This window comes from Phascolarctos cinereus, unplaced genomic scaffold (genome assembly GCF_003287225.1).
Source record: "Phascolarctos cinereus isolate Bilbo 61053 unplaced genomic scaffold, phaCin_HiC Scaffold_9;HRSCAF=440, whole genome shotgun sequence".
Taxonomy (NCBI): domain Eukaryota; kingdom Metazoa; phylum Chordata; class Mammalia; order Diprotodontia; family Phascolarctidae; genus Phascolarctos; species Phascolarctos cinereus.
In genome coordinates, this window is record NW_027556402.1 from 190,019,915 (window position 1) to 190,039,244 (window position 19,330).

At 38.9% G+C, this 19,330-nt stretch overlaps 1 protein-coding gene across 7 annotated transcripts in view; it reads right to left on the bottom strand.

The window, feature by feature from the left end:
• The window catches only part of JAKMIP1 (janus kinase and microtubule interacting protein 1), a 281,093-nt gene that overhangs the window by 107,396 nt on the left and 154,367 nt on the right, over positions 1–19,330 (bottom strand). For 6 of the 7 annotated variants that reach the window (XM_078149018.1, XM_078149016.1, XM_020992282.2 and 3 more), the window contains 3 exons: positions 14,555–15,049; positions 2,971–3,180; positions 1,025–1,144 (listed from right to left, as the gene is read on the bottom strand). In XM_078149018.1, coding sequence (XP_078005144.1) covers positions 1,025–1,144; positions 2,971–3,180; positions 14,555–15,049 — 825 coding nt within the window. Of the gene's footprint in view, positions 1–1,024; positions 1,145–2,970; positions 3,181–14,554; positions 15,050–16,232; positions 17,981–18,596; positions 18,684–19,330 lie in introns of those variants that run through there. The other variant, XM_078149017.1, reaches the window with a different exon arrangement.

Sequence of the window (19,330 nt, forward strand, 5' to 3'; positions counted from 1 at the left end):
TAATAAAAAAAGAATTAAGCCTATAATTCTTACTAAAACATGTATGCACAATTTAAATCTAACTACAATAGGAGAAAAATTTTTAACCAACTCCCAGTGGAACAGAGATGAAAATAAACTAAATCTATAAAATCAGGAAACTAGACTAGGAGTCAGGCATGAGCCCTAGGTCCTGTCTAGATCTATTATTATTACCTATCATTAGCCTAATTCTGAATTTATTTGGATCACGGAACCAATTTTAGCTTTAGCTTCCTGTCTCCAAAATAAGGAGAGTTCACAGGGACTTAAAAGCTAGAATCTGTGAACTTGGTCTCTTTTTAAAAAATTTTATTTCTAACTATATTTTGATTTAGTTGGTTCCTTTGTAATTCTCTATAATTCATTTTATGCATTTAAAAACATTACTCGGGGGCAGCTAGGTGGCACAGTGGATAGAGCACTGGCCCTGAAGTCAGAAGGACCTGAGTTCAAATCCAGTCTCAGACCAAACACTTGACACTTACTAGCTGTGAGACCCTGGGCAAGTCACTTAACCCCAATTGCCTAAAACACACACACACACACACACACACACATTACTCTAAGAAGGTATCCACAGGCTTCTGTAGACTGCTAAAGCAGTTTATGACACAAAAATGTTAAGAATCCCTGAATTAGATGGTATCTTTAAGGTCCCTTCCAGTTTTAACATTTTATATACTATGTTCCCAGGTTCCTTTCAGCTGTAGCATTCTAGTTTCAATATTCAAGGAGCCGTGGAATCTCAGACATGAAAGGGACCTCAGAGGACAGCTATGTGCACCCTGTCCCACAGCAAGACTCTTCTCAACATTATCTTTTGGCTGGACATTTAGTTTTTGCTTGATGATGTTCCCAAGTCACTGTTCTAATAGTCTATGGTTCTAAGATTTATAATAAACAAGTTTTCATTGAACTATTTTCCAGGAAAAGCTGATTACCCCTAAGTACCCTTAATTTCTGCCCAGTAAAATGCCATCTGTATGGGCAGAAATTGATTTACCAGTTCATTTCTTTCATCTGCTAACAGGGTATTTCTGTCTTCTAGCTTCCGGATTACTGCATTGAGCTCAGCAATTTTTAGCTGAAACCTCCGTACATCTCGTTCATCCATATGCTGCTCCTGGAAAAAAAAAAAAAAGCAACAGATTTTAAAGAAGAAAAAAAAGTACTAAAAACTCCCTACATTTCAAAGTGATTTAAAAAACCCTTATAGTTTAGCCTTCAAAATGGTTTCCCTATTGCCCCTACCCTAATCTATCCTATATACTACTACCAGAGACATTTTTACTAAAGAACAACACTCTAATTGTGTCACTGTCCTGCTTAAAATTCTTCAATTACATTCTAAAGAATAAAATAAAAATTTCTCAGTCTGGCATTCAAGTTCCTTCCACAATCTGGCTCCAAATATGCCTTTCCAGCCTCTTTTCAGACTTTGCTCCTGCCAAAAAGCACTCTTCTCCATTCCCTGAAATTCTCTTTTAATTTCTTATCTGAGTTTTTGTCATCCCCTCCTCTGCCCCTGAAAATATTCTTCTCTTCTCTACCTACTGAAATCTTATCCTAGCCTTCATGGTTCAACTCAGAGGATACTTTCTCCATGATGCCTTTTTCCTAATGCTTCCAAATAAAAGTAATCTTTACCTCCTCAGATCTCTCATGGCACATTGGACCTCTCCAAGGAAATTATAATAGTCTAAGATGACATGAAATAGGCCTGATTCCACCATTTATTCATTTTGTGACCTTGAACAAGTCATTTCCTCTCGCTAAGGCCCTGGTTCATCCTCTGTAAAATAAGAGTAATAATTCTTGCACTGCTTAATTATATATGCATAATACATAATTATGTATATATTATACCATATAATTACATATACATATATAAATATATAAATTTAAATAGCACTTTAAGTTTTGCAAAGTGCCTCTTAAGAACCTTATAAAGTAGATGCTATTATTATTTCTATTTTATAGAAGAGAAAACTGAAGAGATTCAGTGACTTGCCCAAGGTCACACACACAGCTAGTAAGTTTCTGAGGGAAGTTTTGAACACAGATGCTATCTAGTTGTGGGCTGCTAGGCGATGCAGTATACAGAGTGCTAGAGATGAAGTCCAGAAGGCCTGAGTTCAAATCCAACCTCAGACATCCGCTAACTATGTGACCCTGAGCAGATCATCTAACATTTAACTGCCTTCGTTTTCTCAACTGCAAAATGGGGATAATAATAGCAACTACCTCCCAGGGTTGTTGTGAGGATCAAATGAGGTATTGGCAAAGCACTTAGCACAGTGTCTGGCACACAGTATGCTCTGAATTAAATTCTTGATTTCCTCTTTTCTTATTTATTGACTCCAACCAAGTTCAATATTCTATCCACTATGCCACCTGTTTCAGAGCACTTATAAGACTCAAAAGTTAATGATATAAATAACTTGGTAACAGTAAAGTGCCATATAAATGTGGGTTATTACTACCACTACCACACCATTACCAATCTGTTTTATAGTTATTTTTATACCTGTCTTATTTCTCCAAATAAACTGTATGCTCGTTGAGGGCAAGGGCCATGTCTTCTTCATCTTTGTATCTTCCCCAGCACCTAGTATGGTGCCTTGGACTTATTAGGTGCTCAGTAAATGTTTGTTGGACGAATGGAAGAATGAATGAAAGGGTTAGGAGACTAACAATAAATGTAACGGACAGTGCCTGGCACAAAGTAAGTGCTACATAATTGCTTATTCCCTCCCACCTCCCAAAGTTTTACCAACGACTTGCTAAACACACAGACATAAACACACACACACACACACATGCACACGCACACACACACACACACACACACACACACACACACAGAGTACCTTGCACATAACAGATGTCTGATTAAAAAGCTCAGATGAATGATGAAGGAACAAGTCCCATCAGACCACACATACTCACCGAGAAGCTCATCAACTCGGAGATGTCTCCAATTCCCCCTGGAAGCTCTTTCTTCGGGCTACTGTGGTAACGCTCAGCTTCTCTGACTTGTACCAGTTGCTCATCTAATGCTTCTTTCTGGAGAAGTAACTTCTGGGTGTGGCCTGCCTGCACACCCAGATCTTTTTCCAAGGCCAGGATCACTCTGTCTTTGCCTTTTATCTCATCCATCTAGGGCAGAAGGAAGACCAGATTAGAGTTGTGACCATGAAGAAGGCATTTTGTGCCTTGGTTCATGCCTTAGATTTGGTAATGATGAGCTGAGTAAGTGAATGTTCTTGAGCTACTGGAACATGAAACAATGGTGATTCCCCTTGTATACTGAGAAGAACCCAAAGTCTAAAATTAGATTCCTAGCTCCACTATTCAACCATTACATGGTCTTGGAGAAAAGAGAGGTTTGGTTATTATAAATATGTATTTAAGGCAGATCATATTAGAATTAGAAGACATTCTTATCAGCATTATTAACTAACATTTATGAAAAGTATAGCAAACAATTTAGTAGAGTTTAGAGATTATTTCTTTAAGATCTTTGAGATATTGATGATGACAACAATAATGATGATAACAATAAAAGCATTTACGTAGCACTTTGAGGTTTCCAAAATGCCTTACAAATATCTCATTTTGTCTTCAAAGTATACCCTAGGAAGTAGGTGCTATTATAATCTTCATTTTATAGATGAGGAAACTGAGGCAGACAGAGATTAAGTGTCTGAGTTCACATTCGAACGTGGGTCTTCCTGACTCCAGAACCAGCATTCTAGCCACAGTGGAGCAGCAGTTTATCAGGAGATTCCTGATCATTTAGTACGTCTCCTTCAGTCAACTTGAGGGGTTTTCAGGGCGTAGATCTTCCCTGGAAGGGGACACCTCTCATCAAATTGAATATGCATCCCACCTAACCTCTTGTTGAGAGGACCCTGGGAACTGCTCTAGTTGGTGCCCCATGACTCCAGCTGATATTGATCCACTACAGCTCAGGAGAGTAGACTGTTGGAGAAACCACCCTCCTTGTGATCTACAAGAAAAGCTGAGAGAATGTCAAAGCACCAGACTTTTGGCAGTGACCCTCACTGCACATAGACTGGTCCTTGAATGAGAGACATGCAGCCATGCCCACGACTGAAGTATATAGTCAGCTTAGAAGAATTGGCAAGATTGTCTTCCATGGAAACTGTTTTCCAGAATCAAACTCCAAAGAGCCTTCAGAGCTCCCCTTCTGCTCTCACAATGATAGTGGTAGAGTGAAACAAAGTGAGTAGAGAATGCTAACCCTTTTCAGATCATCTATAACAATAATTTAACTGTTTGATCTCCTGATATGCAGTCTGCCCAATGAATATCTACAATGTGATAGAAAGAACTTTGGCTTTGGAGTCAAACAACATAGGCTTGACTACCCTTTCTTACTTACCACATATGTGACCTTGGGAAAGGAACATCACCTTGTCCAATGTGTAGCATGGAGTACTGGTCAGATACACTGGACTTAGAGTCAAGAGACATGAATTTGAATCTCAACTTCACCATACCACACTCAACTCTGTCATAGTTACAGCTATGAGGGCAAGTAACATATAAATATATGGTGACTCACTTTGCCACTGTGCTTTAATTTTCTTGTCTGTGAAGTGGAGATGATAATACTTATACTTCCTACTTTACAGAGTTGTTGTGAGAAGCCTAAATGCTACATATAGGTGAGCTACATTCACCTCTCCAGGTCTTGGTGTCCTGGTCTGTGAGATGATGAGATTAGATACAATTGTTTTCAACGTCCCTTCCAGTTTTAAAGGCCATGATCGTATCATCATAAATTGATAAAACAGTGGCCTATGATTGGTGGAGATCTTGCAAACAAGTCTACCACACTGCTTATAATTCCTTTTTAAGATTTTAATATTACTAGAAAGTCTAATATGTCTAATATAATCTGCCTTATTTCTTTATAATACACACTTATTCTTTGCGTGAGAAGCAGTGTGTCATAATGGAGAGAGGGCCTGAGCTAACATATCTTGAAATATTTGGGCAAATTTTCTAACTACTTAGTACCCCAAGTGACTCTATAAGACTATAAAACACATAGTAAGCACTATGTAAATGATAGGTATTTAATGTTATTGTTGTTGTGGTTGTTACAGGAGGCTCTGAATAGAAATAGCTTCTCCACACCAATGAAATCACACACACACACACACACACACACACACACACACACACACACACACTTTTGCATACTGTAGAGAGAATGATACTGGAATTCCATTAACAAAGCAGATACTTGAAATTGAATCTCTGAGTAGGATGGATTTGCATACTCTCACCAGCACCCTCTTGTGGTGGACAGCCTGCATATAATAACTACTGTAGTTCATGGGTCACAGCACACAAAAGCATAAAATTAATTGTCTTATGAAGAGTGTGACCCAGTACCTTGGCTTCTTTAGTACCATTCCCAAACCAATTGAATAACCTAGACAAGAAGGATGAAGTCAACATGTTTAAAAAAATAATTTCCCTTCAAAGTTCTACTTTATATTTTTAAAAGTCTATAATTTACGGAAGGAAATAACATTTATATAGGACCTACTATGTGCCAGGCACTGTGAGAAATACTTGGCAAATATTACCTCACAACAATGCTGGGAAGTAGGTGCTATCATTATCCCCATTTTACAGTTGAGAAAACTGAGGCAGACAGAGGTTAAGTAACTTGCCCTGGGTCAAACAGCTAATCTAAGGCCACATTTGAACTCAGGTCTTCCTGAATCCAGGCTTGGTGCTCTATCCATTGTGCTGCCTAACTGTACCAATATGGAAAGTGTCAACACATGAAGGCTGGCTCCTGGAGTCAGTGGAAAGATAATTGTCCTAGAAGTCATGAGAATTGACTTCAAGTGGCACCTCTGTCACTAACTGAATGACCATTATACGTAAGGTGAAGCTCAGAGGGATTGGATAACTTGTCCAAGATCAAACAGGTAGTGTCAGGAGTGGAATTTGAACCCAAGTCTCCTGCCTCTCAAACCAGCAGTATTTCCACTGTTCCATACTACCTCCTTTCAAAGTCAGTTCACAAAACATAGTTATTGTCCAGCTTACCATGGTTTTCACTTTATCATACTTACTAATTTATCCTTAAATGAGGTGAACTAAATATGTCAGAGGAAATTTGAGCTTCTCCTTGTCTTCCTAATCCAATATAAACTGTCAAAGAAAGAAAAGAGTGACCTAGCAACTGATAATCCCCCCAGGACTCTGTGTTGCCATGGGCTACTGTCTCATCCTGCTATAAAAGAAACTGGCTTTTCTCCAAAGGGGATATAATCAGGAAATAAAATTTCATTTTCTTCAAGGAGCATCCTAAGGGAGTCAAGTTTAGGGAATGTTTTTATTTTTAACATTCATTAGGGAAACTCATATTTAGACTTTCTTTTTCCTCATACGCATCTTCCATAGGAACAGAATTAAAGCCAAGCCTTTTAAAATTATGGAGATGGGGGATCATTTCTTTGTTATACCTATCTCATCTAATCTATTATCTATTACATGAAAACAAATCACTTCACCTTTCTCAGCCTCAGTTTCCTCAACTGTAAAATAAGAAAGAAATTCTTTGTAGTGTATATTAACTAGGTTATTATGAGGAAAGACCTTTGCGAAGGGATATTGTTACTTAGAGAAAACACTGTTGGGCTTGGATGCCCTGGGCTTATGCTTACACTCTGACACTTACAAACTGTTTAACAGTCATTAAATGATTTATCCTCCAAGCTTCAGCTTACTTATCTGTTCAATGGGAATAATGTTAAGAGAGATGGAAATATATCCAATCCTGAGGAGACCCAGATGTCCTGGAGGATGGCTGGATGGGATTTTTTTGCTTTAGTACAATTTCTAATTTCTCATCTAGCCCATCAGAGACTGTGATATTAAAATCCCAAAATTGAAGTTCTACTGGCATTGATTCATTGGTGGAGATATATTGTGGATATATACAATTTACATTTAACATCTTTTAGACATGGCCAATATAAGAATTTGTTTTGCTTGACTATGCATGTTTTTTTTTAAACAAGGGTTTTATTTTTTTCTTCTTTTTGTCCAGGAGGAGGGAGGAAAATGAAAGTTTGATGATTTAAAAAGTAAATAAAATTGAAGTTTATAGAAATTTCACTGAACTTTTCTAGACGAAAACCAATTGATACATATACGTTTTATAAATGTAATGTAATATGTAAACGATGAGGTGAAAAATGATAGACATCTGATATGAACTTGAAGAAAATAAAGGACAGAATGCTGCAAAAAAGTCAACACTGAAATACACTTAAATTATCTGGTAATAGGAATCTGACACCTGACCATTAATCTGCTTTGTAGAGCCTTGTATTTTTGGAATGCCAACTAATGTATTTTTATTGACTCACTGGGTCACTTTGAGCAATTCACCTCCCTTCTCTGGGCCTCAGTTTTCTCTTATGAGTGATCTCTGAGGCCCCTTCTACATTCACATCCTAGGGTTCTACGAGAAGAGAAGACAGAATACAATCAAAGCTCACTGGATATTTCTTATGTGCTTCTTGATGAAGGAAATCTATAAACCTATCCCTCCTTACTTATCTTCCAAGTAGTCTAGAGAATACTGACAAAAAATTTCAATTACCAATCGGTCATCATTGTCCTTATTATTTGATATTGAGGTCCTGGGTATTTAAATAACTAACTCTCATTTCTATAGTGCTTGGGGGTTTATAAAGCTCTCACAATCAAGTGAGATAGGTAGTCATGCAAGGATTTTTCTCCTCTCCTTAACAGAGAAAGGAACTGCAGCTATGAAAGGTTAAATCACTTGTCTGTGGTCACCCAGATCAAATGATTTAAAAGCAGGATTTGAATTCAAGTCTTTTGGCTCAAAATCGAGCACTCTTTCCACAGTATCCCCCTAGAAATCTATTTTGAAGAGATTACTAGAACTGTTTCAAATCTAATGGTAAAATAATTTTTAAATGAATAATAAACATTAAAATAAAAAATTCAAATTATATAAAATGGCATCATTAAAGATCCTCCTTAATTCTATCTATTGCTTAAGCAATTTGAATAGGAAGCATATTGATTTCCTTCAGATACATCATATTGTTAGTTTAGCTAATATTATTTAATTGCATAATTGGTCTACTGCAAAAACAAATAATATTATTATATTTCAGTTAATTCATCACTCTAAGATTGGAATGTCATTAAATGAAAAGAAATTTAAAAATATATGAGATGTTATTTTTAAAGGCAGATGAGGCAAATTTTCCTCAGGGACAAATGAAACTAGGACTACTTAATACATACAACTTCTTATATGTTACTTTTTATTATCCCTAAATATGTCAAAAACCTAATGTTATAGCTCAAGAGGTAATTTAATATAGTGAATGCAGGGCTATATTTGGAGTCAGAAAGATCTGTGTTCAAATCTCCCCTCTGACACTTTACAGCTATGTAATCCTAGCATGTCTGAGTCTTAGGAAGCTCTTGGTGATTCATCAACTAAGGCATTGACAGTAATTGCGATATTGTTAGAATGAGATTAGGGCTTTTGAAATTGTGAATATCTCCTATCCACAGTCACTATTCTCAAAACCTGTTCAAATAATTTGTTAGTCTAAGAATGATTAGATCATTATTGTGTTTGAACCCCAGAACTGTCTTCTAGTGAGGATTTTAGCCACAATCATAGAAACAAAGGAATAATCTAAAAACTTTAACAAAAAAAATACTGATTATCCAGGAAAATCATAACAACTCATTCATTTTTTTATTTCTAGATTAAATGAGATATTTGTTATGCACTTAATTGAGTTCCTAGCACATAGAAGGTGCTTTACAAATGTTCTTTCCCTTCCCCTTTCCCCTTTCCATTCATATCAGCTTTGAATTTTCTCCCTCTTAGAATTTAGACTTCAATAGTATTTCTCAAACTCCTTGGAAGAAGGCAGTTTCCTGAAGGAGAAAATCTGTACTTGAAAGTTGCAAACCACTTCCAATTTGCCATATGTTGTGCTTGTGCAGCAAACTTCCTAATGCTGTGTCTTCTAGGAGGTTAACTGTCTCAGGAATGAGAATGGCTACATCAGTAATTACAGAGCCTAACTGTTCCTGTGCTCCAGCAGTTTCTACAGAGAGAGATGAAAGTTTGATTCATTTGTCAAGGATTTATTCTCTCACCTGCTTCCTAAAAAGACTGTAGGTGGCATACAAAAATATAATGAACCAATTAAAAATAATAGAACAGAAAGGGTAAAAGGAGCAGAGAAATAGATGTCACTAGGCTCATGGAATGAACTCATCCCTGCAGTTAAGCACTGAATTTAGTACTGAGTGGTATGGTGGCACCTAAGGCAAAAAGACAAATACTTTAAATTATGGTTTTTTTAAAATTATTTGATAAAAATAAATTTTGACAAAAGGGGAAATTCCTTTAACATGATTGTTATTAATTCATAGACTTCTATTTCATATTTCTATAAAGGTAGTCTCTATTCTGCAGTGACACTGGCCTTCTTGCTGTCCCTGCCACAAGGCACTCCATCTCTTGACTCCACACATTTTCGCTGGCTCTCCTGCATGGCTGGAATGATTGTCTTCCCTATCTCTGGCTTCCTTCAAATTTCAGCCCAAATGCCTACATGAAGCTGTTCCCAATTCCCTCTAATGCCAGTGCCTTCTCTTGAATATCATCCCCAACTTATCCCACACGTAACTTGCTTGTACATAGTTGTTCACATGTTATTTCCCTCGTTCGATCATGAACCTCTTTTCTACTTTCTTTGTGTCCCCAGTATGTATCAGTGTCAGCAAACAGTAGGTGCTTAATAAACACTTGCTGAGTTAACTTGACAAAATGCTGCCAGCATTCCTTCATAATGAAACTCCTAAAATATTTCCCCTCTTCTCTACCCACTTTTTTGACCTGTAAGGTATTAGCAGGGGCAGCTAGGGAGCACAGTGGATAGAGAACTGGGCTTGAAGTCAGGAAGACTTCCCTTCACGAGTTCAAATCTGGCCTCAGAAACTTACTAACTGTGTGACTGTGGGCAAGTCACTTCATCCTGTTTGCCTCCGCTCTTCATTTGTAAAATGAGCTGGAGAAGGAAATGGCAAACCACTCTCGTATCTTTGCCAAGAAAACCCCAAAGGAGGCCATAGAAAGTCAGACAGGACCGAAATGACTAAACAACAAGGTATAAGCAACCCATAAGCCATATTCTGTTGAAGTTCTGCCCCCTTTGCCAATTTATATTATTTATATTAATCTTAGAACAGTTTCTTGCTTATTAAATCAGAGATAGTGACTGGGTACTTAGTCGCTTTACTTGTGCTATCTGAGGCAAGGGGACAACTAGGAATAGTTCCCCATATTATTTTTGTTTTGTTTTGTTTTTTGGGCCAGGCAATGGGGTTAAGTGACTTGCCCAGAGTCACACAGCTAGTACGTGTTATGTATCTGAGGCCAGATTTGAACTCAGGTCCTGCTGAATCCAGGGCCAGTGCTCTATCCACTGTGCCACCTAGCTGCCCCAGTTCCCCATATTATTAAAAAAAAAAGCCATGGGGTGGCTAGATGGAGCAGTGGATAGAGCACTGGTCCTGGATTCAGGAAGACCTGAGTTCAAATCTGGCCTCAGACACTTGACACTTACTAGCTGTGTGACCCTGGGCAAGTCACTTCACCCCATTGCCTCAGGGGGGGAAAAAAACCATGACCACAATGGAGGAGTAGAATGCATTCATGGGCAAAGGAAGCATAGGCATTTGACCCATCAACGAGGAGTGGAGCTTGGAAGAACCATGTATAGCTGCTCTCTTCCTTCTCCTTCCTGAAGACGACTTTCTGAGTTTCCAGCAACTAATCCCTTTGGTGATTGAGAAACAGATATCTCCAATCCTTCCAACAACTAAGGCCCACTTGTTTCCTTTCCCTCTAGTTCAAACTCCATTTTCTACAAGAGGCCTTTTCCGTCCCTTCCTTCTCCTTCTCATTAATGACTCCTCTGAGATTGCCTTGTAATATATCGTGCATGCACAAATATTTGCATGCTGTCACCATCATTAGAATATGAACTCCTTGAGGGCAGAGACCATGTTTCTGCCTTTCTTTGAGTCCCCAGTGCTTAGCACAGTGCCTGGCACATAGTAAATGGTTAGTAAGTTCTTATAATCTGTTAGCTAATGGCTCTATGCAACTCCCTAAGACCATGAGTTGCAGAAAAGGTCCTAACCTGCATTGGTAAAGGGAGTTTCCTCTCCTGGGAGTTCCCTATTTTGTTGAGGGCCGATCTTAAGAGTCTGATAAGGGTTTAAGATCCAAGGCAGAATTTGACCTCTGCCCAGGCTTTTACCCAAAAGGGCTCAATGATTAAGTGGTACAGCTCTCCAATTCCTTCCTGATTAGGAGGTTCCTGAGACATTCCTTCTCACTCTTTGAACCTTAGATTTACACATTCACTCCTCTATGCAGGTGGTGCCAAGGCGCCTGGGAAAATCTTGGAATTTACAGCCCAATCTAGGAAACCTGATAAGGAGGAAATTCATGATTGTCACATCCTCAGCAGATGTTCTGGGGAGTATCTCACGGGGAGGACTCTTTGCAGTTAGGCTAGATTTTCTCTATATATCCTGTACCCTCAGATGAATAAACTGAGTCAGTAATTCTACTCCGCCTGGCCCATGTCACAAGTTATTTCATGCCTCTCCTTTCGGTGTACAATCTGGTTGCGGGTAACACTATTTCAATGAAGTCACATGTTGAGTTACAATCTCTACAAGGCTTTGGCCACATAAGTACAATAATAATCATGATACATATCTACTTAGCATTTATAAATAAAAAAGATGGTACAGTTATTTATTAGTGTAATGAGGCTGAGAAATTCATCTTTTGGTAGGGGGTGGATTAGATTCTAAGGAATTCTAAGTTCCCTCCTAACTCAAAAAAAAAAATAAGATTTTTTTTGATGGTGGAAAGGATAGTAGGATAATATAGTATTTGCACTGTCATGGAAACCAGCAATTTTCATATCTTGTCTGTAGGCCTAATTTGGGGTATTTTTCCCCTTCTGTTTACCCTTAATGAGTCAGTAGCCTAGGATAGAAAGATTCCCAACCGATTTAATCTATAAAATGGGCACTGTGATGATCCTATAACTTACCTCAAAGACCCCATAGAATCACTCTATGAGGAACTCATGAAGAATAATGCAGAAATTTGACCTCGTTTTGCAATTATAAATGCAAAGGTCTTAATCAGAATTATGGTTACTTGAGGGAGATAATCTCCCCTCTTCTTCACTATTTTCTCTCCCATTCTCACTTTTCTTTCAAATTATCTGGTTTAATTTAAAGAGGCCCTTCTGAGGACAAGAGCCCCTTGAAGGGAGGCAAAGCCATTCCAGTATTAACTGTTTCAACATAGCAGGAGGTGTAACATTGGAAACCATAGTCACACACAGGAATAAAAGCAGTCAATAATGGATCACCTGGAGAGATAGGGACACAATGCCATATTTTGGGCCACTGGAGTAGATCAGAGGGTGAAACAGAGAAAGGTCTTAGAATTATGATCTCAAACCTCCAATGAGCTACTCAAAGTATACCTCAGCAGCCTTTTGTCCCCTTGTTCAGATGAATATGTAATTGGATTGAACTAGATTTATATAAATAGTCCAACTAGATGAGTGCTTTAAACTTAAGACAAATATGAATTTGGATTTCAGGCCACTGTTACTTTATGTAAGTGGAACTCCCTGAGAAGGAGTTTTCCATTCCTGATCAGTTTGGGGAAATAGGTCCCCATATTTATTAATTAAACAAGGCCCTCTGTGTTTGGCTGAAAAGGTGCTGGTGTGGTGCTGTGATTTACTCTACCCTCACATCTCAGGTTCCTCGACTGTATTCCTTTCAAAAGGCCATTCCTGATCTGCTCACAGGCCTCAAGCAAAAAGGGACCTTAGAGGTCATTTACTCCAGCCCCCTCATTTTACAAATAAAGGAACTGGGGTCCAGGGAGGCTTGGTAGTTCTCTCCCCAAATCACTATGTATTCACATGTTTTAGTGTGTGTGTACACATATGTGTGTGTATGTTTATGCCTATGTATACACATGCCTTTTGTTATTGTTAATCAGACATTTTAGTTGTATCCAATTCTTTCTGACCCCATTTGGGGTTTTCTTGACAAAGATACTGAAGTGGCTTGTCATGTCCTTCCCCAATGCATTTTACAGATGAGGAAACAGGGTTAAGTGACTGTCTCACAGCTAGTAAGTGTCTGAGGCCAGATTTGAACTCATGAAGAGTCTTCCTGACTCCAAGCCCAGTGATTAATCTGCTGTGCCACCTAGCTGCCCCTGTTTGTGTATATATGTATGTGTAATTATATATACACTAAATACACATATAGAAATATTAGTATATATTATATTATTTCATGTATCAATTAATATATATGGGTGTGAATATGTGCATACATACATACATACAGTTGATACATAACTTAAGAGGAAAAAGCACACTAATAACTAAGGGCATAAGGAAAGGCTTCTCCAGTGGCACATGGGTTGACTCTTGAATGAAGGTGATAGGTAGAGATGAGGAAGGAATGAGTGCCTTCTAGGCAGAAAGGCCATGACTTATGCAAATGTACAGAGATAGAAGACAGAATGCTGAGTTTGGGAAATGGAAAGTCGGACAATGCAAATAAAATCAGAGTGTGGGAAGGGGAATAACATGTAAGAAGCCTGGAAAGGGAATGCTGGAGAAAAAGCATACAAGATTTTAAAAGTCCATCAGAGGAATTTGTATTTTATCCTGGAGACAGCAATGAGTCACTAAGGTTACTTGGTAGGGGAATGACATGGTCAGACTTGTGTTTGAGATGGATTATTTTGGCAGCTATTTGAAGATCAGAGAAGAGAGAGAATTGAAACCAAGAATCCAATTAAGACAGTGTGTTGAAGTAGTCCAGGCAAGAGGTGATGGGAACATGAACTAGCGACAAAATATATTTGATCTACTTGAGGGAATGTATCCTGGCTTGAATGGATAATACTGTGGCATGATGATGAATTGGTTGGTCATTTTCAAATATTAAAAAAAAAATACAACAAAATAAGTCACTAGGGAAAAAAAATTGATTCCGGGATTTGGAGTTGAAAGGGATCTTAAGGAGAAGTAACCTAGTACAATGTCTTGCTTTAGAGATAAAAACTGAGGGTCAGAGGTAACTTACCCAAGGTTACACAGACAGTAAAGAAGCAGAGGTAGGATTGGAACACAGGCCCTCCAACTCCAAATCCAATGCTCTTTCTACTAAATGACTCTACCTTATTGGAGGTCTTCATCCAATCTTATCTTTTGGCTACCACAACAGTCTTAGAAAAACAAGCAGTGTTACCATGTGCCCTAGGAGGGCTCTCAAGAAGCCTCCCAGACCTGGGATTCAAGAAACCTGACACCAACCCAAGTGCCACTAACTCACTTACCAGTCTGCGGATATCTCGCTCACATTCCCTTTTTATTCGATTGATCTCATCCTGGTGAGACTGATAAGCTATGCGGAGGTCAGCAGCCTTCATCTTATCTGCTTGCATAAAATTGTTCAAAGCCTCCTCAACCTGCTTCTTCCCAGATTTTAGCTCCAAGATCTCCTGCTGCAGCTTTAAGCGTTCCCCATCGAATGACTTCCGGGCTTCTTCTCGGACCTCATTCAATAAGGCGGTTTTCACTTTGTCGGCCGCACCATCTCTCAAAACGTTCACCGTGGTCTGTAAGCGCTGCACCTCCCCCTCCTTGATCTTGACCATTCGGGCAACCTCCTGCTCATGCTGCCGGATGAGAGCCTCCCTGAGGGCTTGCAGCTCCTTCATCTTCTCTTCATGCAGTTTTGCCTTCAGCTCAGAGATGTAGGCAGTGTGTTTGTGCTGCTCCTGTTCTCTCTCCTGCTTGACTTCTTGGATTTTCTCCCGCAGCTTTCCCACCTGTAGCAACAAAGCACATGGTGGGTTAATGGACGATCATGGTGCAGACAATGGCCAGAGTCAAATGCCTGGGATCCCAAGAAAATGTTTCAGAACTGCAACCCTCCCCTGTCCTTTAGCATTAGCTGTCAGGCAAAGACAATCTTAGCTGAGAGAGGCATCCATTAGATGAGGCAGCTTTGAAAGTATTATTTCCACGTGTGTGAACATGTCCTTACCTTAATATAACAAAACCTAAAGTAAAAAGATTTTGGTGAGCTGTTATCCTATAGTTGAGGCTTTAAGAGTCCAAGGAAGGGTTAAGAAACAAGTTTCTGAGCCCTTCACTAAACTCAGAAGTAACCAATAGTCATACCAACCTCCCTAAGTTTCCCGTTTTGTTTAGCCTCTCAAATATCCTCTGAAAACTTCTCTCTTCTGTGAAACCTACTGCGAGTGAGTAGAAATCAAGTACATTTAAAACCTCATTTCCATTCTCTTTCCAAAAGGGAATGTCTGAAAAACCCAACCTAGTGTATATCATAAATAAAAATAAAAAAATCACACAACTAAGATCATTTTTATTACCAAGATTTTACTCAGTGTGTAATAAAATCACCAATTCAGAGTTTAAAAGGATCTTGAGATCATCTAATCCAACCCTATCATTTCACAGAGGAAGAAACTGAGGCTCAGAAGAGTTAAAATGCTTACCAAAGCTCCAGAACTAATAAGGGGTAAGGGTTGGACTTAAACTTGGACCCTTGGACTCAAATCCAGCACCCTATCTCCAACACGATGTTGTTTCTCTACATTTGCCGAGAAGATATGTGTGTGCTTGTGTGCCAGAAGCAAGACCCTCTGACGTGTCTTATATCAAGCGAAGACCTATTCCACACCTACTAGATGCCCAGAACTGTGGTGCAATACTTTGGGGACTGTAAGGAAGTGCAAGCTGGAGGTCTTGTCCTCAAGCAGCTTCCCAGGTGCGTGGATGCAGCTCAAGTGCAGTGGATAGAGCACTGGACTTGGAGGCCGGGAAATGTGGATTCAAATCCCATATGCAACACTAGCCAAGTGACTCTGGCCAATTCACTTAACCTCTCTGAGCCTCAGTTTCAACAGCTGTAAAATTAAAAAGTTGGACTCAATGGCCTCTACGTTCCCTTCCAGCTCCAAATCTATGATTACATGATAAACATACTTTGCCACTTTAAGAAACTGTCATTTCACTGGGGTTGGCTACCCTCCACGGCTATACTTCCTCCAATTCAGTGGACAGTTTTTGAGAGTTGCTGTGGCCAGAAAAGTCACCATCTTGCAGGCAATCTGGAAGTAAGCTAGGGAATAAACCTCAAAGAGAGTAAAGAAAAAGGAAAAACATCCACATGCACAAACATATTTAGAACAGTTATTTTTATAGAAACAAAAAAACTGGAAATTCAGGGAGGTTCTTATCATTTGGGAATGGATGAAATTATGGTACATGAATGTGATAGCATTACATTGTGCTGTATATAATGATGAAAGGATTAGTTCCTGAGAAACTTGGGAAGATTTACATGAATTGATGCAATCTACACTGGAAAAACAAAATGGATAAAAACATGCATATTAGACAGATAATGCCATGCCCTTAGACAGGCAGCACATTGAATTAGTCCATTAATATATGTATCTTGGACACATGCTACAGATTGATAGTGAATTGGGTACAGAACTGAATAAGATATCAGATTAGAACGAATTTAGGAAACTTCCCAGTTCTTTTAACATTCCCATACTTCCATTTGTAACAGAAGCCTGTCTCTTTAACAACAACATTCTTCTGGTGACACTGTGTGGATGTGAATCATGGAACACCACTCAGAAGAATTACATTATAAATTATCCAAAGAACAATTGAAATACACATGGTAGACATAAGGATGTGGCAGCCAGTTGCCAGTAAGCATTTGTATGTGAGAAGTAACATAAAAGGCATTATACAGGACCACTAATGGAGGAGGATCCATCATCACGTATCAATAATAAAAATGATATTACCAACACCTGAGATTCTGTGGCACTTTGAGGATTCCAAAGCCCTTTACAAATAGTATCTCATGGGATCCTTAGAACAACCCTGGTGAGAAACACTATTATTATACCCATTTTACAAATGAGCCAACTGAAGTAGGCAAAGGTTAAGTGACTTGCTCTGAGTCACACAGCTAAGAAGTAGCTGAGGCTGAACTGAACACCAGTTCAACTCCAGTTTGAACTCCTGACTCATCAAGAATGAAACACAAGAGATGAACAGCCAGAGTTCTATGTTAGCACTCTCAATGATTAAAAAAAAAAAGAAGAAGAATCAGAAGATAGTTATTGCCTGGACAGTTCCCAAGTAAATATCAACAAAAGGCACAGTAAGATAATATGTGGAGGAGCTTCAGTCTTCATCAGTGAAAAGAACACTTGATCAAAATCGCTGATTGACCAAGGTACCAAGGCTAGGGAGACAAGAGTTAGAATAACTGAAATTTAGAGCCAACTCAAACCAGTTCAACCCAACATGCACTTAGTAAGTGTCCAGTTGTAGACAAGGCACTATGTCTAGGATTTAGGGATAAAAACACAAAACAAACAAACAAACAAAAATAACAGTCCTTGCCCTCAAGGAGACTATACTCTACTGAGGAGTGATGCAACATGTCAACATACAAACATATATACAATTGTTTAAGGATGGAGTGAATATTGACCACTAAGGGGATCAGGAGAAGGGCCTTAGAGATCATCTAGGTCGATTTAATTTTTAAGAAGCAGAAACCAAAGCTCAGAGAAGTTCAATGACTTGTGCAAAGTAGACACAACAATTAATAGATCCTGGGGCTTGTACTTCTGCTTACAAGCTCCTTTCACTACATGAGTTTTCTCTCCATAGGTGCTACAGGTAGTTCACTTCTCTTCCTGTGAATAAGAAAGTGAGAATATGTAATTAAAAGCTAATCGGTACCATTGGCCTACCTCTGTATGTATTCAAAGCATTGTATAAACGTTAGTTCTATCATCATCATCATCTAGTGAAGTGCAGCCTTCACTTACATGCCAAGATGGCCTGTATCAAGAACCAGTCTACACTCCAGGAAGGAGGACCTCTGTGTGTGGCAGCTAGAAGGTACAGTGGATAGTGCATCGGCCCTAGATTCAGGAAGACCTGAGTTCAAATCTGGCCTCAGACACTTGACACTTACTAGCTATGTGACCCTGGGCAAGTCACTTCACCCCACTGCCTTGCAAAAAAGAAAAGAAGGACCTCTGTATGTGGGGCTGCCCCGAGAAATCAAGAGGGTGGAGAGGGATGCATTTGCATTTGCTCACTCTAAGGGGAAGCATATCAGCTGCCCACAAAGCCCCCAGTGGTCCTGGTAGCTATGACGGGGCACTGAGCTTTGGTAGTCAAGTGATCCAAGAGGTAGACTTCTTTTTGTATGCTCAGCACTTAGCACAGAGTCTGACACATAATTAGCACTTAATAAATGTTTATTAATTGATTGATAAGTATAAAGCTAGAGAGGCTAGATACCTTACTTTCATATTTGTTGGATTTCATTTTTATTGGTGAAAGTCTCCAGTAGGTTTAATCCAGAAGTGGAAAAAGACTAGAGCAGAGGTGTCAAATTCCCCGCTGGCAGGCACAACTTCCCAGTTCAGCCAGAACCATAACATGTAATTAAAATGGAAATGTAAAATGTAACAAAATAAATACAAATGCAACATAGATGATGTCAATTTGTGGTTTTCTAAGTCAATATGCAGCCTTTAGGAATCTGTTTCTTTTTGAACTTGACAGTCCTAAACTAGAGGACAATTCATTCCATCCCATAGGGCAAAGACAAGAGATAATGGATGGACGGACGGACACACACACACACACACACACACACACACACACACACACACACACATTTATTTCTTCCAATGTATCCCATATATATCTTGCTCATATGTAGCTGTTTCTTTGCATGCTATCTCCCCCATTAGACTATGAATTTCTTGAGAACAGGGACTTTTTTGTCCCTTTTTTGTATCCCTAATGCCCCAAATCGGTGCTTAAACCATGGTCATTGACTGACCAACTGACTAATATTTACAGGATTCACTGAAGTCAACAAGACTTGGGTTTAAGACACTGCTGTGTTAGAACCAGCCAAGATCTAAATGTTAAATTTTCAATGTGAGTACTTAAACCTTAGTAATTTACAAAAACTACAAATCAGGGCATGACTTATTGATTTGTTAATTTTCTATACTTAAGAA